General features: G+C 38.9%; 1 protein-coding gene across 4 annotated transcripts; it reads right to left on the bottom strand.

Moving 5' to 3' along the window:
• Positions 1–3,908: 3,908 nt before the first annotated feature.
• Osi17 (DUF1676 domain-containing protein Osi17) lies at positions 3,909–25,157 on the bottom strand. 4 transcript variants are annotated; one of them, XM_089467997.1, is made up of 10 exons: positions 24,794–25,157; positions 15,929–17,595; positions 14,446–14,679; positions 14,056–14,309; positions 11,297–11,481; positions 10,870–11,154; positions 10,406–10,610; positions 7,421–7,531; positions 7,181–7,359; positions 3,909–4,652 (listed from the first exon to the last, which is right to left on the bottom strand). In XM_089467997.1, exons 2-10 carry the CDS (start codon positions 16,587–16,589, stop codon positions 4,511–4,513), a joined length of 2,256 nt encoding a protein of 751 aa, XP_089324123.1. In that variant the 5' UTR covers positions 16,590–17,595; positions 24,794–25,157; the 3' UTR covers positions 3,909–4,510. The 4 variants fall into 4 exon arrangements, with proteins under 4 accessions (XP_089324123.1, XP_089324126.1, XP_089324121.1 ...); XM_089468000.1 differs by having other exon boundaries at positions 15,941–17,595; positions 24,750–25,157; XM_089467995.1 differs by having other exon boundaries at positions 24,750–25,157.
• Positions 25,158–25,700: the final 543 nt, after the last annotated feature.

The following is a 25,700-nucleotide window of genomic DNA, read 5'->3' on the forward strand; positions in this document are numbered from 1 at the left end:
AAATTTAGTTGTTTTTTTTTTTTTTTTTTTAGAATAAGCTCAAATTTTAAATATATAGGCTTATAAATAGAAATGGTTTTCACCCTCTTGCAAACTTTTCGGGGAGCTCTAAATTTTATCCTGAGCAATAAAACTCGCGAAATGAGCCTTAAAGCAGGCGCCTGCCAAAACCGCAGCCCGAACCACAGGCAATTTTTGTTGGCTTCAACTTTTGATTAGTGAATGAAATATTTAATACAAATAAAACTTGAAGTAGCTATATAAAAAGTAGCCAAAGCAGACACTAAAGCTCATAATTTCCTTTAAAATTGCAGCCATCTAATATTTATAGTTCGTTCTGGCTTAAGTCTGCGGCTGTACTTAAAGTTGCCTGAGGCTAGCCAGATTATGCCAGAGTGCCAAGTGTTCTTAAGAATATACCAGTAAAAACAATCAACCTCGAGTGCAAATTGAAGTCAATTCAATTCCCGCTATTGCCCTAAGTATGTTTTGTATAAATTCGAAGCTAAAATTCGGTTGCTATTGTACAACCAATTGAATGGAATAGGAATGAGATTTCCATGAAATAAAACGCCCACACAGCGACACGTTAAATGATGAGCAGCTCTTAAAACTTTGTTGCCAACACTTAATATGAAATTAATCCTTAAGAGCCTAGGGTAGTGTCAGCTCGCACTAATTAATTATAGAGTAGATATATGTCAAACACATTGGCATTGTCTTTGCAGCTGGTGAGGGTATGTGTTGCGTCGTTGCTACCCCATTCTTGGGTGTGCTGCTGCCTATTAACGATTTCTTTTGTTTGTTTGATTCGTCTATGCATTTGTTATGGGCTGCGTATAACGGAAATATAATCGCAGCGCCCAAAATTAAGCCAAGCCTATGTTGGGCTGGGGTTAATGAGGCAAGTGGGCGGACAGATATCAGCCGGAATGTATCCAAATACTTTTACTGCTGCCGCACACAATAAGCCATCTGCCTGGCAAATGGTGTTTCGATGTCAGTGCAGTCAAATAAAAATGTTTTCTTCTGCCTTTGTTTCCGCTTTTAGTTTCCTTTTCTGCTCGAGAATTCTTTTGCGAAAGTAAAAGCGCTGACATTCGTGCGATAACTGCGCACTGAGATTCATAAATATGTATATATACCCATATATATATGTGTACATATAATTATATATTCAAAGAATTTTATTTGACATTTTGTAGAGATCAAAGCTAAGAAATTTCAATAGCTCGCCTAATAAATATTTTATGCTAATGAATTCCTTTTAATTTCGGCTGTTGCAACAATTGGTAGCACGCTGTTCTGGGCCGTCCTTGACGCACTGATTTATGCAAACGGAATTATTTTCATTGCGTATACGCTGCGTATGAGTGATTTCACAGCATGACTAATTTTATGGAACCAGATACGCCAAGGAATGTGCTGCAAGCAAAGCAAAGCAAAGAAAACCAGCCCCAGCACATTAGCCAAACTCAATACACATGTGAAAAGCACAAGAGAGTGCTTTAGTGTAGGGTGAACGACGTGCAAATACCCTGTATGTGGTGTCTCTTCAGTTAATTATATTTATGCGTCCAGTAAGAGAGTTCAGCATGTGCATATTAGGCAATACAGATTCATTCGCAGCCTTGTTGGCCATGTCATCAAATACTGAATGGCCTCAGACCAGCCTAAAAAGGTAGCGTGGACTACAAATGATGGTGCAAGTTATTCCGGAATTTAATTTGCCACGGCACAAGTTGGCCAGAGCTGTTCTCGGAATTTGCCTCGAGTAAAAATACAAAGAAATCAAGTTAGCCAGTGCAGAGACTGTTATTTTTATTTGTTTATTTTTTGTTGCTGTCATCCTGAGCAGCTAATCTAAAGCCAAGTGATAAGAGGAAAAGATCTACAAGCTGGGTGGAAAATAGCTAATGTATTCTGAGCTCAAAATTTGATTAGTGTTTGTTTGTTTGGCTCAAGCTAAATGCTGCTAATTTTTGTTTCTATATATAGAATGACTACTATGACAGTAAGTCGTGATGGGAGGCCTTATAAATTCAGGAGGCTAATGCAGATTGACTTGAAGAAAAGGTTTATCATGCAATAAATCATAGATGGATAATAGAGGATATGCCCAGTTTAGCATTTATCGTATTAGATTGATTTCTCATATATATGTAAAATCTTGAGGCATGCTACATTATATGCAGCTATGTATAAACAGGGTGTGTTAGGCCTTTAGCAAATTATTGAAAACGGTTTCTACTCATTTACTCACCTGTCTCAAAGGGTTCGTTACGACAAGCTCTTGTCATTGTAACCTATTAAGTCTAAATTCCTTGCTGACAAACAAATATACTCTTGGCAAACTGTTCTCAAGAAATTGGTTCAAGCGTTGCCACAGTCACATGACAGAAGATATGTGATATGTGATATGAGCTGTTGAGATATATGATGCGAAGTCAGCGGCAATCGTTAAATAGGACTAAGAATAGCCACAGTGAAAGCCAATGCCAGCTCTTTTTTTTTATACCCTGAACCCATTTTCAATGGGAAATCAGGGTATAATGGTTTTGTTGAAATGTATGTAACAGGGAGAAGGAGGCGTGGCAGACCCCACAAAGTATATATATTCTTGATCAGGGTGACGAGCTGAGTTGATTTGGCCCTGTCCGTCCGTCTGTCCGTCTGTCCGTATGTATGAACGCGTCGATTTCAGAAGATATAAGAGAGATATAAGATAAATGTCCGTAATTACAGCGCGGATATCAAGTTTATCATTAAAAATCGATAACTCATCCCGATCTTTTTTTATCAATAAAAAACCTTATCGAAAACCAGTTATAAAATTATATCTTCTACACCTTTATTGCTAGAGTCTCCAAATTTTTAATGCATGCTTATATGCAATTTATACAATTTCGGTTTTTGGTAAAACTTACCCCCCACCTCTAAATTTACCCTCTCACCCTCACTTTTGTAAAAAACGTATTTCAAATACTAGAGACTTGTGCTTTGGAAATTACATGCATATTCATGTTATAATCATAATCTGAAAGCTTCATGAAGATCGTATGTCCACAAAAAAAGTTATTAAGCAATTAAGTTCTCATAGTATGTGTGTGTGTGTGTGTGTATGTATGTATGCTTGTGTGTGCGTGCGTGCGTGTGTGTGTGTGTGCGTGTTTCTTGTGTAAGCTGAAAGACACGAAAAATTATTGAAGTAGCTATTACTCCAAGGGTTTAGGGGATCTCGTAGTCGAGCAGTCTCGACTAGAGCTTTCTTACTTTTTTTTTTTTTTTACATTCTTCAGTATATTTTATTTTTATATTAAAAAGCCTTTTTATCTATTGTCTTAGCAGTTTACCTTTGAGTAAAATAATAATGGCTTCTATAAAATTCAAGTAAATATTTTAATATGTCCATGGCAACAAAAAGCTCCCATATCATAGACTTCCCACAGACTTCTTTAAATTTAAAAAAAAAAAAAAAAAAAAAAAAATATTTACAATTGGATATCAGAGCCGTTTCTGCTTGGGCAAACTTTTACGAGCCAATCGAATTTGTAAGCTCCTATTAATTGTATATCGGCTTTTCAGGCTAACGGCATTCAATTGCAATAAAATACTAATAAGTAAATAAAATTAATTAGTTGCTTTCATTTGTGTAATGAAAATTTAAAATTAAATTTACTGATATCACACATTCAGTACAGTCCCAAAAGGGACTTTATGTATGTGTATGTGTGTGTGTATGTGACAGTAAAAGTCCATTTGATTAATAGGCAAGCGAAGGTTTGTTTGTTTGTTTGATTCTCTCCATGAGCTGTGTGAAAAATAATATACGTAATCATTGCCCCATTTGTTTTTATTGAAACAACGCACCATGACAATTAAAATGCAGCCAGATATACAGATTGTAATTGATTTTTCGTATCTTCGTATTTTAATTTGTTTTTGTTTTCCTTTGAACAAAATGTAAACAACAATAATTCTATGTACTACAGAGCTGGGGGCGATTTCTCTTTTTAAGGCTCAATTGTCTTTTAATTAATGCAAATCCTGATTTCATTTCAGCTGTTGTAAATGACACAACAGTTATGCCCGCTGAATCGCGCAAAACTGTTTCACAATAATAAAATATGTAGTAAAAATTGCAACAAAATCAGAATGAATATTAATTAATTGAGGACGGTCGACTTAAGTTAAACACACACACAGGCTTATGTAGACATTCAATAAATACATAAATAAATATAAATATAAATATAAATATAAATATAAATATAAATATAAATATAAATATAAATATAAATATAAATATAAATATAAATATAAATATAAATATAAATATAAATATAATAAATAAATAAATAGATTAACAATTAATTTATGCTTAAATTGTTTAAGTAATTCGCATATTCACAGTTCGATTTAACAAGGAAATGTTGACTCAAAATAATTGATTGCCGCTGCAAGTGGTGCAAGTGGTGCGAGTGGTGCAGCTGCAGGCAAAGTTGATTTATCACTTCGCTGGCATATTACACTGTGGATAGAGGCTGAGGCAATCCTTTTGGTCCTGGCCGTCGCGCGCCGCTTGGATGAGTCGGTAGAAGCGACGCACTGCCTCATTCGCATGCGTCACGGGCTCCAGTTCGCTCGTCTCTCTGCGCCGCACAAAAGAGCCAAAAATAATTGAAAGGAAAATGGAAAATTGCGTTAATTCAATTAATTTGATAGAGCAGCTGCCCGACTACATGGCAAAACAGTCCGGAACTTGGCTAATTAACTCTGCCGCATTGAAAGTAAACTTTCGCTGGCTATGCCAAAGAAATTTCGCTTTCACTCATACTATGACCCCGTACGTGTCCTCTGTGAGTGTGTGGGTGTGTAGGTGTGTGGGGGTGTGGCTGTGCGTGGCTATCTAACTAAGCCAGCTTTGCCATGCTCTGCTCGTCTTGCTCTCTGCCTCCCGGATACGCTGTGGGCCACTTTAGTTTTGGCTTTGCAGCCTTCCAACAATGCCAAACAACAGAGCACTGCAGGAGCTAATGGGTTTCTCTTCGCCACTGGGTTTCGAATTCATATCCTGCCGAAAGGCAACTAAAATGCTACTTAAAGTGCCTGAAGTACGAGCGTGATGTGAGACGAGCTCACGCACACACACAATGCTCGAAGGGGGTGGGAGCGAGTGAGGGAGGTGGGGCCGAGTCCTGATGTGAATGTCAGTTAACGTTGGCGAAGGAATTTATTTTGAATTTCATTAAAAATAATTCAAAAGACTCTTGCATTTCAATGTCAGCGCAAATTTAAATGCAAAATTTAATGCCTCTTCAGCAGAAATTTGTCTAAGTGTATGCACCTGAGCTGGGAGACTAAGAGAGCAACGGAATGCCAATACATTTTATTTATGGAGCCAATGTCTTGGTTTAAGACGCTTTTTATTTAATTAGTTGAAAGTCTGTTGATTGTGCCATTTTGTTAGTCAGTTGGAAGCCTTAAAGCACTTGGCTCAGCTCCTTCGACTCCTGCTATCTCCTCTCAGAACAGGAGCTAAGCAATAGCTTGAACGACTCTCAAAAGCTATTGCCATTTTAAAACTTATTCTCGTTGTTTCTCGACGTTGGCAGCTATTTTAATTAATTTTCTAGCGGCCCCCATTGTCTTGTCCCCACTGCCCCGACCCGCTGCCCGCCGTGCCCCAACTTCACTCGCGGTTAGAATTTGTTTTCGTCTGAAATTCTGTTTTTTGTTCTTCTTGTTATATGTTGCTTGAATCCCCGAATGCGTCTGATAAGATTATTGAACGCACTTGGGGCATTTAATTAATGATGTGCCATTAACATAAACGTTCATAAATCATACAATGCGCATTCGGCCAGCGCCCACGCGACGCGCCTGGTGGCATGCCACATTGTCGCCCCTGGCACAGGCCAAATTTGAGATTTGCTGTTAAGTGTCAACAAACTTATCAACAAAATTTTACGATCCAAATGCGCGCTCATTGTCTGTGCCATCTGCTGCGTGTAGACATTAATGTTTGTGCAAAACAAAGCCAACTAGAGAAGCCGCAAAAGCAACAGGAGCAGACCACCTAAGGCTGACTGATGTGTAGATACCCTGTACAGTTGGTGTAGTCTGTAAAGTATCTGCAAGTTATTTCACAGAGCTTTAGCTAAGACAGGCTTATGCTCGCTATATTTCTAGATCGATTCGAATAAACTTGGAAACTGATGGAGGCTAAAGATACTCCATATCAATTAGATATTTTACAGATCCTAGACATGTTAACATCGAATGGTATCAACTTAGAAATTGATCGAATATGCATTTCAGATGGCTTACATCAAAAAGTTTTATATTCCAGCTCATGCACTAATTTGAATACCCTATACTATATATTCTTTTGAGCTCTCAGCTTATGTAAAAAGCAAAAGATGAATGCTTTGATAAACAGTTAGACTAGCATGACTCGGCTGTTGATTGCATTATAAGACATAATGAGAAGCTATCAAAACTTTCCTTGGGGAACGAAAAACTGAGTGTCATGCTGTTTACAGGGTATTTGAGAAATATGAATACATTTATCTGGCCTGTGGCACGCATGAGCGCTTTTCAGTTTGCAGTTGACCGTCGGCAGTCAATTATGAAAATGCGTCGCGTTGCGTGTGGGTAGGTGGGAAGGTGGGCTGGGTGGTTCGAGTGGGTGGCTCGAGTGGGTGGCTCATGTTGACGCGCGCTTTGATGCCGCAACGTGGGCTTTCCACATGGCTGCCCAAGTGCAGTGCACACTGCAGTGCATTGCTCGCTGCTTGCAGCACGCTTAGCTGAAGAGGTGAGAAGACAGAGCAGAAGATGAAGCGTGCTGTGACAAATGTTGCACGCAACTATGCGAGCAGAGGGCGCGGGGAAGGGGATGCGAGCGCTTTCTTTGTTCACGCCCATTGATTGAAAAGTTTTTCGTCTAAAGTTTTCACCTCGGGCTAGAGAGAACACATTAGTATAACCTGGCAAACCCATGAATGACATTTTGACTGGTCGACATTACAATTTGTTGCGCGCGACTCAAACTATTAGAGCACGAAATCCCATTTATAACACTTGACGCTTTAATAGAGCTGACAGCATTGCAGCCAGCTAAGCCAAGTTGAATGCCCAAACTGACATCTGCTCTAATTGAACCCTCTATACGCACCGACTGAGCTCCGCGGATATGAAATTACTGTGCGGGCTATATGTGGCCGGGTCCTTGTACATGCTGCACACGACGCGCTCCTTGCACAGGTCGCTCTTGATGCCCATTTGCTCGATGATTTTGTCGATCTTTAGCAGTATGGGACTGTAGAATGGATCGTAGTTCAGCGGGTACAGTGGCTGCAAAAAATAAATTGAAAGTTTCAACTCGTTCGACTGCTGCGTGTGTCCACTATCAAACCTGTCCATCCTGCACGAAAGGCTGATGCTCCAGAATTTGCTGCTGCTGCTGTATCAGTCGCTTCTCAGCCTGAATGCGTATGGCCTCCTTCAGCTGGGCAGCCAGTTCGGGCTGCAGACGAAACGAGGGGTAGGCCAGAGAGATAGTTTAGTAATAAAAGAGATGTTAAAAATAATCATATTTTAGCTAAATGTAGTAATTAAAAATTGTAGAGAGAAACTTGAAATTGCTTGCTCCAATATGTGGAAATGGCAGAGAGAATCATGAAAAAGTATGATTGGTGATCAGCTTATAATCTATGGCTCATCTACTAAGGCTAACACTTATAATATATTTTACAAACTTTTCGCAGCTAATTCACTCTCAAGTAATATAAGCTGACATACAGAGAGAACCTTGAAAAAGTATAATTCTGCTCCGCCTATATATAGAGATATTAAATTCATCCCACAGCCAGAAATTATAATTTATTTATTAAAATTTAATAAAATTTATATTTATGGTAATTAACAGCAGAGAGAAACTTGAGCAGCTCTCTTTGCTGACAAGCTTATATATCTAGTATTTTATGCTACAGCTAAAGACCGTCATTTAATTTAAAAAGTTTCGTTAGCTTAAAAATAAATACACATGCAGAGAGAAACTTGAGAAGCCTAAATGCATATTTTACAGCAAATGTAAGTACACAAATATTAAATACGAGCCATGTCTCTCAGCATTTAATGTCTTTTAGTCATGAAAGTCAAAAATCTATAGCTCAACTTAACTAAAGTTTCAGACAGCTTGAGTACAGGGTGTATCCCGCTAGTACTAAATACAGTGCAAGTTGCATTTAATAACATGGCCGGCAGCATAACTCAATTAGCGCCCCACGAACTGGACGGTCGGGTATTTGCAAAAGCGTTGGCATACTTTCCCAACGCACTGTCGCCAACAGTTGGATGCACTGTTGCCCCGTGGAGACTTTTCTGTTGGCCTTTCGAAATGTGCACTCATTTCATTAGGCCGCAACGGCGCTGGATTTTGCAATTTAGCTCGATGCTGGGCCCTGTTAGAGTGCAATTTAATTATGGCCAAGTTAAGTGGGCCCGGTGTGGCCCGCATGAAGACACTTGAAAGTGAAAACTGTCGGTGACCCAGTGCAGCTAAGCTAAATATGTGCACAGCACTTGAGCGTCGCACGACAATGCAATTTGCAAAGAGACACTAAACAGGGTCAGCCCGAACGCTAGAGCCTCAGAGACAAGGCACAATGTAAACCTTTGCAACTGAGAAAAACTATCCACGCCTCAGAGCCAAAGTGTGCTAAATTGTCAATAAACACTTGAGGCCCATGCGGCAGTCTAGACGTCGCACTTGTTCAGAAGTGAAACTGCAGTCGCTTGATTGATTATGTTGTCCCACGGCTGTACGACCCCGTCCCCTCTGCCGACCCAGCCAGCCCACTAATCAGACAGCTCGACGACTGCGGAGTGTGAAAGGAAAGCCATTCCTCAATCATCTTCACACAGCACAGTAATTATGCATTTTAAGCCTGACGTTAATATATGTATACTCGACACTAGAGCCCAGGGTATTAACTATAAGAAATTAAGGGACTTGCGAACAAAAACTATAAATAGACTTTGTAAGTTTAGTACAACATGAGCAAATTATTAATTGGATACGCTGTCAGTCTGAATATCTGTAAATCCTTAAGCTGCCTGTTGAAATGTTTGAAGTAAATGAATGCATGAATAGTTAATGAGCATTTATCAGCTTATAACTAAAGCATTAATGTCTAATTCTCTTCACCATATTAGTTTGAGTGTATTTGCATTATTTTGTACTTTTATTCTACGAATATGATTAGTAGAAGCTATGTACAGTTATGTCTACCGATGCTAATTGAAGTATTATACAGATAGAATACATATACATATTAAATATTCAAAATATACAATAATATTTTACATAAACTAAATAGTTTCTAAGTACTGTGTAATTTATTCAATTTATATCCCATATATCCCACTCAGCAGTTAACGCCTCCAACCAAACAACTCCGATGTCACCATGCCATTAGATGCCAGGACCCCATCACCCTACAAAACTCTCCCCTATCCTCGAGTACCCACTCTATAAGCACCAATGACACTACCAGCCACATCCCTTAACTCTTCACTAATCTCCTACTCAAAGTAGAAATCATGAACTCCTTAACTGCGGGAACATGAACATAGAGACACTTTAGGGCATATACTTAAGTCTTGCTAACGTTGTTCACGTAGTCTGGCTTATGCATTCAAAATTTACTTAATATATACAAATATTTTTGTATATACCAAAACTAAAATTTTATGAATGCAATTTTCATATGAAGTATATATATAACAACTACATAAATAAGAAATATACTAACGAAATCTCTCTTTTTTATCATATGTATAAAAATTATTATTATTAAATATAAGCTGTGAAGTCGAAGGTCCCAGTAGCACTGATTAAATTTAAATTAGTTTAAATTCTACATAGCCTCTAACCTTATAATAAATATATAAATAATATATATCGCTATATCAAAAATTAAAAAATATGTATTTCTTCTATATTTTACTATAAAATCATATCAAATATGCAGCTCAGTCATTTTCATGGCGTATAATCATCAAAATATTCTGTATCAAAATACTATAAGCGTTCTCTATTCTATTCTTTCTATAGCTATAAGAAAGAAAAACCTGCTCACCTATGCACACTATTCACTTGAAGCTATACAAGACAAACCATCAGCTCATTAAAGATTAAATTATATGGATACCTATATCTGCATATTCTAGGGTATCTCTGGTACGACTAACCAAACATATATTGTATTTATTCCGTGGCATGTCGAATTGGCATGTGGCATAGTTTATAGAACAATTTGCAACACACATATCTATCACAGTCAGCTTAGGATTTAATTAACTCTGCTGCCACATGCTGTGGCCAGGCTCTGCTCACCGAAAGTTGTTGTTGTTGCTGTTGTTGTGGTTGGTTATTGTTGCGTGCTGGCTCGTATTGAGCGGCAATTTGAGCGGCGGCTGTGAGGCTCGGTCCATGTCCGTGTCCGTGTCCTGGACCCGGTCCTGGTCCAGGTCCAACTCCTGCTCCAGCGCCTGGCGCCGCGACATAAACCGGATTGTGCTGTGCAAACGCCGGCCTTGAACTGCAAATGGCCGTCAAAAATGGAAATGCGTGTGTAAATGCAAATTGTTTAACAATTTGTTATTGTTGTCATTGTTGTTTACATTGAAAGTCAATTTCAACAAATTTGTATTTGCATTCGGCATGTATTAGTGTTGTGTTTAGTGTTAACAATCGTTGGCATTATAGTGTTTATACGGTTAGGCAGGCTGTGCGTGTGTGAGTGAGTGCGTGCGTGGGTGCGTGCGTGTGGGTGTGTGCGTTACTTGGGCATTTTATACCTTTGTTTGTCCAGATTGTGAAATTTGTTTAAACTGTGACTAGAGGCTTGTGCTTTTTGTTGAAAACTAATTTGTTGCTGTTGCTGTTGCTGGTTGTTCTGCCAACGTTGTTGCTGCTGCTGCTGCTGCTGCTGCTGCTGCTGGTGCGGCGATGGCTGCTTTGTGTATGGCTGCGTGGTGCCCAGACCCCAGGACTGCAGCTCATTTGCATCGTTGGCCGTGTGCGGCTTAAAGTAATTCGCATTATCCCCCACTTGTGCATCACGTTTCATAGCGCTTATGTATCTGAGCGTGTTGAACAGTGTGTCAAATGTGATGAGAGGTGCGTGTAAGTGTGTGTGTGTGAGTGTGTGTGTGTGTTGAATTATTATAGACAGACATTTAACAAAGTTAAGACACACAAAATACTTGTCTAGATCCAACTTACTCAGAGCCTAGTCCGGGTCCGCTGTTCTCCCAGGCGCCTTCGAAGTGCTCGTGCCCTGGCCCGGGGCCGTAGATCTCGTGGACAGGCGCGCCGTGCAGATACGCGGAGGGATGTCCCTTGGGCGGGTGCGTGTAAATGATTTCTGGCACACTATGATGCTCACCACTGTGCCAGGGCGGCACCACCTGCGGCAGACAGAAAGAGAGAGGGAGAGGGGCAGTGAGTAAGAGAGATGGGCATGAAATTAAAGTCAGGTCTTAAATTGTTGTAAAGCTCCCCTCATTACGTTACATTACAGTTATTTTGAGCAAATTTATACGGCATTTTTCGACGTTTTTTCTGGTATTTCATTTCGGTTTGCCTTTGTGTTTTGGTTACTATTTATAGCCTCGCCCTCGAACAGATGCGCATTATTTTGGTTCGACGAGTGCTCGAGTTTGATTTCGGTCCAGTTCAATGACTTTTAAATTGTCGTAAACAACGAATCTGCGCCCGGTTGCCGAGAAATGTGACCAAATAGCAGCCATTGCCAGACAGACAGAGCACGGTTCAATATCTTTTTCCATGAATTGAGTATTGTTGCTTTTCAATATCCTCGATACCCAAGTGACTCGATAGCTAGCTCTGACACGGCTAAGCGTTTATGAGTATGGCTATAATGTCCAACAATTCAGTTTTCTTGTTTAGTACACGAGTCTGAGAAATTGTATGGAAATAATGTAATAATAATGAGCCCCCTTCTGGCGAGGCAAAAGGAAGTCTCGACTCAATCTAGATATTTCAAGTTCAAGCACCACAAATGCTATTCTATGGAATACCTTTTTAAGGATGTTCCACAAGACTTAATGAACCAAAACTCAGCTTCTACTTCTGGGAATGCTAATATTTAATTCTTCAGCTAAATTCAAGCGTCTCGCACTTAGGCATTGAATTTCTGTCTTTGACACACAAGATCTTATTCAATCTAATATATGTGTATATATGTATATGTATATTAATGGAGTGAATGCTGTCATTACTCAAATTGCTTTAAGTAGCATCTGCTGGCCCGGCGCTTGCTTCTTTCACCTGCTGGTTTACATATGCAGCTCGATTTCGCCGTAATTTGTGTCTCCTGTGTGGCTCCTTAAAGGACGAAACTTTCGCCAGCTCCAGACACACAAAAAGAAAAAGAAAAGAGAGAAGAGGCGAGCAAGTAAACCAGAGAACAGAGAAGAAAAATGGTGACAATTTTTGGCACATCTCCAGCAGATGACAGGCGCCTCGAATTACGCCAGACAAACTTGGAGCGCAAAAGTAAAGTTACAATATATATGAGCTCTGTAATACATTGAGGGGGACATAATTTAATTTATGAATACCAAGATTTGCGCCCTCTTGTGTACTGCGCGCTGGCTTAAAGCTGCCACAGCAAAGCTTAAGGAAATGTTTACCTAGTTTAATTTACTCGACACAGGCAAAATGAAGTTGTGGTAGATAATTTAAGATTTGATAAGGCATTGAGAGACAAACTGTTTGAGGACTTAAATATGCTGTGAACACGTTGTAGATCTAAATGCGGCAAGTTAGTTTATTCAAATTTGTCTTTTAAAACAACTTGAGCTGCCAAAAAAATATTTGAAAAATTAAATATTCTAAGTATTCCATGGGAAAATCCACAGAGAAAACTCAACTTCAATTGACTAAGCCTAGGCCAGGCTAGGCCGTGTGTTAGATTAGCAGACGAACGACAAACGAAATGCTTTTAAAGTGCTTTAGCTGAGCATCGAGGTAAAGTCGAATTATCATTTAATAAATTGGAAAATCTTCTGCTCAAGTTGCATGCCAATCAGAATTAGACAGAGTCTGCCATGCTGGAGACCAGTTTGAGCCATTAAAACAGAATTCGCAGACTGTCGAAGCTCGCTTAGCCAAAGTTATGACTCGTTTTGGCTCATCAAAACGCGAAGACGCACAAATGGGCAGTTCATAAAGGCGAAAGCAATTGCTGAATTCAAATTGAACCCAGACGGGTTCAAAAAACGCAGCGCACCCATGTTTATCCTAAAGACGCATGTGAAATGTGTGCCAATGGCTCATCCAATTATCTAGGCTCAATCTCATATATTTGCATGTGGGCGTGTGGGTGTGTGGGTGTGTGGGTGTGTGTATATGGGGTGTCGATGTGTACAAATGTCTGCCAGTGAGTGGAACTCTAATCCTTGCCAGTGACAAACATTCATTTGAGCTGTGAATGAAAAACAGGATTCCATTTGATGAAATGTCAAGCAGTTATCTCTATGGCATTAGCGATGTATGAGCGTGTGTGTATGTACGTGTGTGTCTGAGTGCGGCACATCTTTAAGTTAAAAGCAGCACGTGTCTGAGTTTTCTTGGCGTTTTTGCTAGCCCAAATTCAATTAGATAAATTTCAGCATCCGTACATTAGACATTGAAGTCTGTCATGTATTTGTTTAATTGCCTTTGAAGAGCGATTCGTGAGCTTTTTCTTATTAATAAAATTAACAAGAATAACGAAGAAAAAAGTGGGCGTGTTAGGCATAATAAATAAGCTAAATGACATAGAAATCCGAAAAAGAAATTGTGTTATTTTTTCGAGATTTCAATGAAATTCCACACAAAGCCGAAGACAAAAGAAAAAAAATGTTGGAATAATAAGAAATTAAAGATTGAGAGAGAGAGAGACAAAGAGAGAGAAAGAAAGAGAGACAAAGAGAGAGAGAGAGGGGAATTAACTTACTTCTCTTTCGAGTACTTACCGTATGATGATGATTGATCAGATGATGATGATGATGATATTTGGTGCCATGATAGGACTGTTGATAATACGAGCAGAGCTTGAAGAGATGCGACAGCGCGGGGAAGAGGAAGAGCAGGAACTTGAGCAGCAGCTTCTTGGCAGCCCCCACGCCAATCACAATGGGCAGCAGCCAGAACAACTTGATCTTTATGATCTTGATGATCAGCACCAAGGCAATGAACGACAGCAGCAGTTTGTTGCGCAGAAATTTGTCTACGGAAACGAAAGTTGCACTTGATGAATAAATTTGTATTTCATTTATTTTGTTTTTTGTTTTTTCCTCAACTGGATGCACACTTTCTGCAGCCGTCCAGTTTGGCAAGTTTTGAGCTGCAGTTGTGTTACTTACTGATCTTCTTCTTGATCATGGCACCAGCCAGTCGGGCCTTGACCAGCTGCTTGGGTATTAGCTCCAGTTTGGCAATGATTCCGTTGCCTTCGATGGAGCGCGGCGAGATGCGAAATGTGGCTCCATTGAACACGATCTCGGGCAGATCTAGCTCCATATCGTGTGTCATTGCGAATTTGATTGTTTTGCCATAGAGCGCATTGGAGACTTCCTCGATGGGGGTTTCCGGACTGGCTGCAGGAAACCAAGAAATATGAAAGAGGAAAGTGTGTTGAGTGAAAATCGAAACGGACTACATTTAACTGACAGTTCTATGCTAATGAAAGTTGAAATGGAAGTTGAAACTGGTCAGGTATACGAAATACCGGAGCTTGCATAACACTTAATGTACGTTTATTGATATTGCATTAGCCAAAGAAATCAGAAATCAGAAAACAGAAACCTGAATACCGAATACCGAAGACAACGAAATCAGCTGCTGCGAGCCGTGACTCACATTGAATGCGACTCGCATTTGTTGCCACTCAAACTCAAAATACGTAAAAATCAAATCAAAATGCGCCAAGTGAAAGTTGTGAGTGTGAACGTGCCAAGAAAAATGGTAAACAAAACTCAGGCAAAGAATCGAATGCCGTACGAGATGTGAAAACGTTTCACAAACACCACAAAAAAGCCAATGAAGAAGAGAAGAAGAGAAAAAATACCCAACTCAATGAAAGCGAAATGAGCCAAGGGCTCTTACATAATACACTCGTAGATGCTCTAATGTTAGAGCATTCAATTAATTAGGAATTGCGAGCAATGAGCTAAGCATCCAATTGTTAGTATTACAAGGGCTATTGAATTAAGATGGAACATATGTCTATTGCAATATTTTTGAATTAGGTAGCCATGGAAACTATAGACTCGTAGGCTTCATTTCTATGATGTTGACTGACTGATAGACATGTAATAATTGGCACGTGTAGAAATGTCTTGTCTCATACGATATCGATATTTGTGGTAATGAGTAAGGTATATTAAGGCTGAGAAAAATATATCGACAGACAAAGCTTGTTTAAAATTGATCAGATTTAGGGCTTTTTGAAAGTTATTCAAATAAATTTGTAGTTGAAAATGTAAAGAGAACGATTTCAGCGCAGTTTGCAGTCTGAGAATAGATTGGGACTAGTAAAAGAAAGAGATTAGTATGAAAATTATTCAGGAGTAACCTCCTCTCATTTCCCGTCATCATTTCTCATTTTCTTTACTGTAGAAGCAATGAATATAAAATATCATACACCTGTCTCATATGTGTCATGTGTCTCATCAAGATTATATAGAGGCTAGCTAGTCCCAGTTTCTCTCGAGTTTCAACTCCTACAGTTTACCTACATGGCAACAAAATTTACTAAGAACCAATAAACTCTTTTTACGGTGCAAACAAGCGTATGTTTGTATATGGATGTGTATGTGTTAGCATTTGCGCTTAGTGCAATGTTACCTAAACTCTTACCGGAACGCGCCTCGTTGGTGGCCTCCTCCTTCTCCTGCTCCGCATTGTACTGCACCTGATTCCTGTAGAACTTCAGGCGCTGCGTTATATTTACATCCTGTATGTCCAGGGCGCTATCCAAATAGCTGTACACGTTCTTCTGGAAGCAGGACATATCCGGCTTCAGGTAGCACTCGCGTATGAGTCCATCCCAGAGCTCATTTCCGCTGGAAAACCTGCGCGCAATGCGCAGCAGCAGCGAATCGTTGCCATTAGGATGCTTTCTGGTGGTTGGCGCTCGAGTGGCATTCACAATGGGCCGCCAATCCTCAGTGGTCAGGGCACTTGGTGTGAATGTTGATGCTGCTGCAGTTGGTGCAGCTGCAGATTCTGGAGGTGTTCCTGTTGCTGTTGTTGTGGCTGTCTCTGTGGTGACATCAGGTGTTAAAGGTGTCGTGGACAGTCCGCTTTCATTCGCCTTTGCGACGCTGAGGCAGAGGAGCGCGGAGGAGAGCAGCAAGAGCCAATGCAGCCAGTTGCTGCACTTATTGGCCATGTTTGAGTGATTTCTAATGCGATGCTTTGATGTTGATTTTGTTGTTGAGGATGTGCACGGGCTCTCACCCGTTGGCCAATTACGGTGTCTGCTGCTAAGTGCAGACTCTTGCATTTTCAATTTCAAACAATTTACACCTGGAGCCACAGCAGTCGGCGCTGTCCGGGACTATTTATCTAGACCCGATTGAGCTGCGGCACACTAACTGGGCCAAGGGGCAGCTCAATTACAGCCAAACAATCGGCGATTGTTGTCGGTTTTGTTGCCTCGCACAAAAACCGATTAGCACGCAAACACAATTTCAGCAATTGATGTGGCTTTTTTTCGTATTGTAAAATATATTATTGATTTTCACAAATTCTTTTGGCAGTGCGTAGCGCGCGCAACTTGGCTTTCTTTTCTTTTTTTTTTTTTTTTTTTTTTTTTTTTACTATTTTACTCTTCGTTGATATTTTGGTCGCGTTGTTTGCAATTTCGCTGCAGCATTTAGCACATTTTCTATTCGAGTAAACAGACAGACATTCGAAATGCCAACGGACAGCTTAACAATGTTGTTGTTAGCTGCAATTACTTCATCTGTGCGCGAGACACGCCCACGGAGTAACGGTTGCTTCTTCAGTTTATATCAACGGCGTGCGCATGCTTACGCGTCTGACCGACAACTGACTCGGTCGCTCTCAATGCCAGTCAAGATCATGGCGAGGCCAAGCTGCCGGTTAGCTGTCTCTCTATGCTTAGCGCTCTCTCTCTCTCTCTCTCTCTCTCTCTCTCTCTCTCTCCTACTCTCTCAGCTTTCGTTGAGTTTACGCGCTTCGTTCAGTTTGTGCATTGCACTGACTGCGTCGGCTGGGTAGTTTCTGCTGCTGCTGCCGCTTCGGTCGCACGCGGAATCATCCAGTTGAAATTCTTCCGCAGCGTTAACTGTAGTCGCTGCTCTTCGCTGTCGATAACTTCGCTGTTGTTGTTGTTGTTGAGGTTGCTGTTGGTTGAAAGTTGTTTGTGCTTTGTTTACGTTTTCCAGTTAGTTGTGATTGTTTTAAGAGCAGTTTGTCTGCTTATTATATCTTGCTGGCTGCGCTTTTCACGGCTTTTTCAGATTCGCCTGGAACGAGTTTTTCTCCTGCAAAGGCAAAAGAGTTTTGTAAGCGGTTTGACTTTTCGTATACGATATGCATCGTTTGCAATTATAGGCCACTATGTCAGGGTTGCTTCTTATCAATTTACATAGCTAACGGAAATTGTGATGGAATTGTGTGTTATAATCAAATATGGAAAACAAAATCATCAAATGGAATTTCAATTAAGCTTTTATTTATAAGAAGTCATTTAAGTAGACTTCATTTAAATAAGAAATAAATAAAGATTCTAGTTTGTTATTATGTTAATTGTTTTTAGGAATTATAATAGCGAATACCGTTATTATGTGAAATCTTAATTAACTTGTGTTAGGTATAGAATGGGAAATGTCCAAATACATATGAATTAAATTTTATCTCGAATAATATTATATATTATGATATATCTTATATGAATTTTACGACAACTTTTCTTCTTTAGAGAAAAAATCATGGTGTATACTTAATATACAAGTACTTGATATGTAAACACCAAAACATTCAAATATAATTCAACTTTAAGACAAGACAAGAGTAATTGAACTTTTGCCGAGGGCACAAATGCCACGCCCTCTTCATATATTATTGATATAGCCAACGCCTAATGTCATACTGTAATCTACCGAATGTGGCCTAATTACGCACCGGCTAATGTCCTCTGCGTACCCAGTCGTGAGCACACGAGCACAGACAATCACAGATTTACATACATACATACGTAAGCTGAGCTGGCTTGATGTAACAGACTGGGCCATTTATAGCGTCTAGTATAAGAAAATCAATTAGATTAAATTACGAACACAGCTGCCGCTGCTGGGGCTTATTATGAGCAATGCGAATTATGAATGTGTTTTTTAATGAGCTCGCTTGTTGTGTGGCAGCGGCCGCGGTTGAGACTGCTGCTGAGACTGCGGCTGCGGCTGAGACTGCGACTGCGACTGCGACTACGGGTCGTATGAGCTATGCGCGTTATCAGCGTCATATGCTTGAAGCGGCAGCTGTGATTGCGTTTATATCTTTTCATATTAAATACACATATTCTTTACAAGCGACCGTGTTGCCTTATGCAATCAAATGCGAAATGGCCATAAAGCATTTCAAACAAAACTGTCATCAAAATAATGGCCAGCAAAACAAGTTTTGGCAACGAACAGAACTCAAGTTAGGTGTTACGTATGATAGGGTCTGTTGCATGATTTGTAGTTTCCAGTTCGTTTTGGGCTAGCGGCTAACGGTCGGCGGTCTTAGCCGAGAGCGGTCACAGTTCAGAGTTCAAGAGATAACTAGAACATTGCGTGAGTTTTCGCTCTTAGCAATTAAAGCGTACACCAAATTTTCTGTGTTTTGGTTATATAATAGCCCACATGTTAGTTCAGCTGGACTATTAATTGATGTTGGCTCTTATGCTTTCACTGGATGAAAATGATTACTCTGGCATAATGATTTCATTAAATCTTTCTTAATGACACTTGGCTGGAAAAGTGGCCAAAATGCTGTGTGGCATATTTATAATTCGGTAACAAGCTTTCGCTGTCACAGACAACGTTTTCAGTCAGAGATTTTATTGCATTTTTATGTGACAATTTTGTATTAAGGTATTTTTTCTTTTTTTGTCGAGCAGACGATGGTACAACACAAATGTGAAGTAGATGCGGGTATCTGGTTAACAGATACCCCGTTTTCAGCATAGTCTTACTGTTACGTATTGCGAATAACAAATCTAGTTCGGTATTAGGCAACAACTCAGCTCTACTCTGTTGCCAGTGTCACGGTAGACGTGGTAATATAATTTTTAAATTACAAAATTCTCTCGATAATTCCTTGCAATAAGTACCCAAAACAAGAATTTATTAAAAAGGGAAAAGCAGGGAGAAAGGTACTGGACGATGCAGAGAAGGACTAGAAACAGATTGAGAGAGAGAGAGAGAAACAAAAATAGAGAGAATGAGAATAATATTCAAGGAGAGAGATGTAGAGATGGGTAAAATGTATGATAGAGAGTAATAGAGAGAGATAGAAAGTGGATGAGTAGAGTAGTCCATATAATGTATATGTATATAAATGTAATGAAAGCTAGTAGCAAAAATAAAGAGAAAGAGTGTTTATGTGTATGTATGTGTGAGAGAGAGAGAGAGAGAGAAATTACCATGCCTTCATAAAATTCAAATACAGAAGGACTAGCATAAATAGAGAGGGAGTGAGAGAGGAGAAGAGAGTTCGAATAGCTGCCTAATCGATTACCTGATTAACATAGTTATTGAGTGATTGTGTGACTGACTAATCAACTGATTGAGTTACAAGCTGCCTAAGCACTGATTGTATTCGATGATTGTCCCATAAATTTAATTAACTCAAGTGTGCATTCCACATCCAACAAATATTCAAATATATGTAGTACTACATATATGTAAATCACAGCCCACTTCACCAATCTCCTGTTTGAACAGGGTATACCGGCAAGAGAAGCAGGGAAAGAATTTGCATGTCGGTGCCATGTCGAGGCTGACTTAACTAGTTTTATTGCTCTGTTGCATAAATACTCTGGTAAATTATAAAATTCCTTTTAAATTATGTTTTGCATCATCTTGTAATCGTGTTGAGTCAAAACTGTGCATTAAGTATTGGCTTAAACACTTGCCAACTTTCAGTTTTAGCGCTTGTATCTAATAGATACTTAATTTCACTTTGTGCGTGTATCTTTCGGTCTGCTTTCAGTCCGTATCTCTCTTTGTCTGTCTGGCTGTCTATCTATTTATTTTTTTCTTAAGTTTTGTTTTTGTTTGTTTGTTTTTTTTTTTTTTTTTTTTTTTTTTTTTTTGTGCCTGTGGCAATTTGTAAACCGATCGCGTCTAGCGTGCAAATATTTTTATAAACTGTAACTTAGTCATTTTTTTCTTAGTTAAGAGAAATCTAGCTGGGCCAAAGCAAATTCACTTTCGTTGCGGTTAACCAACTCGACTTACTAATGGCTTATTAAGCCACAAATAGATTGGCTTAATTTTTACGAGCGCGTTTTTATGTGCAGGCGAGTGCAACGCATTTAATGCTATTCCTCAACTTAATTTGATTGTTTTTTTGTTTGTTTCTTTTTTATTTCATACATATATATATTTTTGTGATAAGTGAAGCTGAACGGCCAAAACGTGTTGATAAACCGACCATAAAAACCATCAGGCGACACAATTCGCACATTCCCAATGTTAATCGAATGCGGTAAATCGTTTCTTGGCATTGATGCCTATACAGAGAGAAGGCAAGAGAGAGAGGGCGAGATAAGAGAGAATATTTTATTGAAGTCTATTAACTACGCACAATATACATATACATATCCCTATTTTTTTATACCCTGAACCCATTTTCAATGGGAAATCAGGGTATAATGGTTTTGTTGAAATGTATGTAACAGGGAGAAGGAGGCGTGGCAGACCCCACAAAGTATATATATTCTTGATCAGGGTGACGAGCTGAGTTGATTTGGCCCTGTCCGTCTGTCTGTCCGTCTGTCCGTCTGTCCGTCTGTCCGTATGTATGAACGCGTCGATTTCAGAAGATATAAGAGCTAGAGACTTCAAATTTTTTTTAGAATGTCCGTAATTACAGCGCGCATATCAAGTTTATCATTAAAATTCGATAACTCATCCCGATCTTTTTTTATCGATAAAAAACCTTATCGAAAACCAGTTATAAAATTATATCTTCTACACCTTTATTGCTAGAGTCTCCAAATTTTTAATGTATGCTTATATGCAATTTATACAATTTCGGTTTTTGTTAAAATTTACCCCCCACCCTTAAATTCACCCCCTCACCCTCACTTTTGTAAAAAGCGTATTTCAAATACTAGAGACTTGTGCTTTGGCAATTATATGCATATCCATGTTATAATCATAATCTGAAAGTTTCATGAAGATCGTACGTCCATAAAAAAAGTTATTAAACAATTAAGTTCTCATAGTAAGCGCACACTGCAGCCCATGCGTGTTTATGCGTGGGTGCTTGTGTGTGTATGTGTTTGTGTATGTGTGTGTATGTGTTTGTGTATGTGTGTGTGTATGTGTATGTGTGTGTGTATGCGCTTGTGTATGTATGCGTGTGTGTGTGTGTATGTGTGTCTGTATGCGTGTGTGTGTATGTATGCCTGTGTGTGTGTGTGTGCGTGTTTCTTGTGTAAGCTGAAAGACGCGAAAAATTATTGAAATATCTATTGCTCCAAGGGTTCAGGGGATCTCGTAGTCGAGCAGTCTCGACTAGAGCTTTCTTACTTGTTTAATATAGTCAGTAGGCAAATTGAATTTTTTATGAAATATTTTTATAATCAATTTCTCTTTATTAGGAATGAGTACATGCTCATCAAATACCCGTAGGCAAAATAGGAATCGAAAGTCTTTGGCAAATATAATGCACTCTTCACCAAAAATAGACGTTAACTAACCTAATGTGAAATAAATAATTAATTAATTAATCGCAAAGAAAAAAATTTTACTGCCCCGTAAAATCTTAATCAATAAATATAAATATAAAGACTAAACTAAAATATTTATTAAAATATATTAAAATTGTGTATGACATTTTGTAACATTTTTTTTTGTTAAATAAGATTTTAAAAAAGCATTTATTATTTACTAGAAATTAATCATCAAAGAACGCTGTTCATTTGCAGAGTCATCACTGTAAAGCGCATTAAAAATACGCTAACCTACATAATTCTAGGTTTTTAAAAAAAGATTTTTATCGCTTGTCTCAAACAAACTTAGCTCGATAGCTTGTATATATTATGCAAATAAGTTTTCCGTTAATTTGCAATTGGCAAGCGAAGACAGGCGTCTTCTGATTGGTGAATATAAATATATGCATAATATATTTGCTATATTTTCATATAACAACATTAATATAAAGCGAAATCAAATCAAAGCAGAGAGTAACGGCAATTTTCTATGGGTTCTGGGTAAAAAAAGTCTAAGAGTGGAAAGAAGGCTCGGCCAGCTCGAGTATATATGAGTAGAATGGAGTATATATTTTTATATTTCCTCTCCATCAGACAGTAATCGAGTATATGTGAGTGAAGTGGAGTGTATATTTTTATATTTCCTCTCCATCAGACAGTTCAACCGACGACTGTCTGTATCTGGGAAATGGTTTATTAAGGGAAGTACATATAGAACCTGATTTTATTAGCTCGTCGTTTAGGTCGGGCAGCACATTTCATTTAATGGAGATTTTTAAAAATCAATATAAAATTTGAGCTCTTTGCGAAGTATGTTTTAAGAACTTTTATATAATGAAAATTTAATAAACAGTTTCTCTGAAAAATACATAGATTATGAATGCTCCTCTTTCTAATAAACTTAAGCTAATGATGTTATAGAGTCCAGAGTGTTTTCCTGTTAGGCAGAGTATTTTCTCGAAGACTTTCAGTTGCCTTGACTGGAAGCTCAGGCCTCTACTACATATATACATACGTCTTCTATACATTTGACTTATATACAGACATTTCATATACAGATATACACTCTATATATACATACATATCTAGCATTAGAATTAACTGTTATTCGTAACTAACATTTGGCATGACAAGTGAAATGTTTCTCTTCGACATTTGTCGCCATTGTGCTAAAGCTTGGCATTTAATAGCGAGATCTATGCAAATAGTTAATAGTGTTTAACAACAAAATACTGAATGGCACGCCAGCTGTTTATGGCCGGGCTAATTGCTAGAATAATGCGCAAGCTTGGCTATAAAGTTATTGTTATTGTTATTGTTGTTGTTGTTGTTGTTGTTGTTAGGTATTAGAGCATTACGGCGATGCTCATCTAGCATGCGCTAATAACTCAAGCGAGCGTAGGTAGAGGAAGAAAACAAAAATTATTCTAGCTGCCAGAACTTTGATTAAGTCTCTTTGTGTAGTCACATGCGGCATGTTGCATGCCACATGCCACAGGCCACATGCCGCATGCTCTTTTACTGGCAATACACAAAAATTTCACTTTTACATGCGCAACGCTCGTAATTCGCGCAGGAGAAATGCAGCGACAAAACGCAAAGAAAACAAGTAAGAAAGCTCTAGTCGAGACTGCTCGACTACGAGATCCCCTGAACCCTTGGAGCAATAGATATTTCAATAATTTTTCGCGTCTTTCAGCTTACACAAGAAACACACACACATACACAAACACATACACACACAAGCACCCACGCATAAACACGCATGGGCTGCAGTGTGCGCTTACTATGAGAACTTAATTGTTTAATAACTTTTTTTGTGGACGTACGATCTTCATGAAACTTTTAGATTATGATTATAACATGAATATGCATATAATTGCCAAAGCACAAGTCTCTAGTATTTGAAATACGCTTTTTACAAAAGTGAGGGTGAGGGGGTGAATTTAGAGGTGGGGGGTAAATTTTAACAAAAACCGAAATTGTATAAATTGCATATAAGCATATATAAAAAATTTGGAGACTCTAGCAATAAAGGTGTAGAAGATATAATTTTATAACTGGTTTTCGATAAGGTTTTTTATCGATAAAAAAAGATCGGGATGAGTTATCGAATTTTAATGATAAACTCGATATCCGCGCTGTAATTACGAACATTTTACAAAAAATTTGAAGTCTCTAGCTCTTATATCTTCGGAAATCGACGCGTTCAAACATACGGACAGACGGACAGACGGACAGACAGACAGACGGACAGGGCCAAATCAACTCAGCTCGTCACCCTGATCAAGAATATATATACTTTGTGGGGTCTGCCACGCCTCCTTCTGCCTGTTACATACATTTCAACAAAACCATTATACCCTGATTTCCCATTTTCAATGGGTTCAGGGTATAAAAATAAAACACATAAAGCTGGAGAACAGGTTTTATGGCTGCTGAGGCTGGGGCAGAGGCTGATGCTGGGACTGAGGGTGGGGCTGAGGCTGAGGCTGTGACTGGTGTTGCTTGCTGTGTGCTGATTGCCAGGCGGAAAAGGCCAAGTTTATGGGAGGCTACCGGACAGCAGCCTTGGCCTCGGGAGGCAGCTGTGTGTGTGTGTGTGTGTGTTTTTTTTTTTGGCTAGTCATGCAACTTGCTGCAATTCAAAACTGGGTCAAATATTTGCATATACGGCCAATAGCTGGCTACGATGTGCGCTTGGTTTTTACTTACGGCTGGTGGTTGCAATTCCATTCATTTATTTCAATTAAACTCACACAAATACTCAGGCGCACACACATATATACACCTGTATATACACGCAGTTTGATCAATTAACGCATATTCTGCTCTTGCGTGACATCTAATTAGCATCTATTGTTGTTGTTGTTGTTGTTGCAGTTACTTTCGCTTGTTTGTACAGCAAACAGAAACAAATTTCACGAATTTCATATTAAGAATTAATCTTGTCAAATTACTCGCGCCGACGTCTTTCACTTTTACAGTTGTTGTCGGCTCTTTGGGTTTGGCATTAATTTTTTGTTTTGTTTTAACTCGTGTTTGCTGCTATTGTTTCACCTGCAACACGCGTGGAGGCGTTGTTTGCCGATAAACTGTTGAGCACCAACTGAAGTGAGAAGCCAGCCGCAGCGAACCAAGCGCCAACTGCAGAGATGTGGCCAACATTGGGTGCCAGCGAAATGGGCTTAGGAACAAAACCCATAAAGAGAGAGCGCCCATTTTATGAAAGCCTAAAAGTATGCTGCAGTTGTTACCAGTTGATTTGCTCATTTTTTTTTTTTTTTTTTTTTTTTTTACACAACACAATTTTTTATTGTTTACCTTAACTCATTTATTAAAAAAAAAAAAAATTATTTATATATTTTCATTGTCATTTTAGTAAAGCAAGAATTTTCAACAAATGGGCGCTTAAGAGGAGGCTCTCCAAAAACACATGCAAATTATATTGTGTAATTAATGAGTTTCATTCGTTGATTAATAATCATAAATTAATTTAGAGGTGACAAAGCTAATGACCCAAACATTTTAAATAGTTTGTTGTTGATTCTACGCCTCTATAGATAAGTCGTAAACGTATTTATCAAAGTGAAATTATAAAAGAAAACCTTTGATACTAAGAGCCTCCTTACTCCATGCTTCTTTTAAGGTGTAGCTCTCATGGAG

This window comes from Drosophila arizonae, chromosome 2 (genome assembly GCF_054131065.1).
Source record: "Drosophila arizonae isolate 15081-1271.41 chromosome 2, UAZ_ARI_1.0, whole genome shotgun sequence".
Lineage (NCBI taxonomy): Eukaryota > Metazoa > Arthropoda > Insecta > Diptera > Drosophilidae > Drosophila > Drosophila arizonae.

Coding starts and splice junctions, on each gene's coding strand:
- Osi17 (XM_089467997.1), bottom strand. CDS start 16,589: ATGCAAGAGTCTGCACTTAGCAGCAGACACCGTAATTGGCCAACGGGT. Junction 14,310..14,445: donor CATGATCAAGAAGAAGATCA/GTAAGTAACACA, acceptor TCGTTTCCGTAG/ACAAATTTCTGCGCAACAAA. Junction 10,611..10,869: donor CACAATCTGGACAAACAAAG/GTATAAAATGCC, acceptor GGCCATTTGCAG/TTCAAGGCCGGCGTTTGCAC.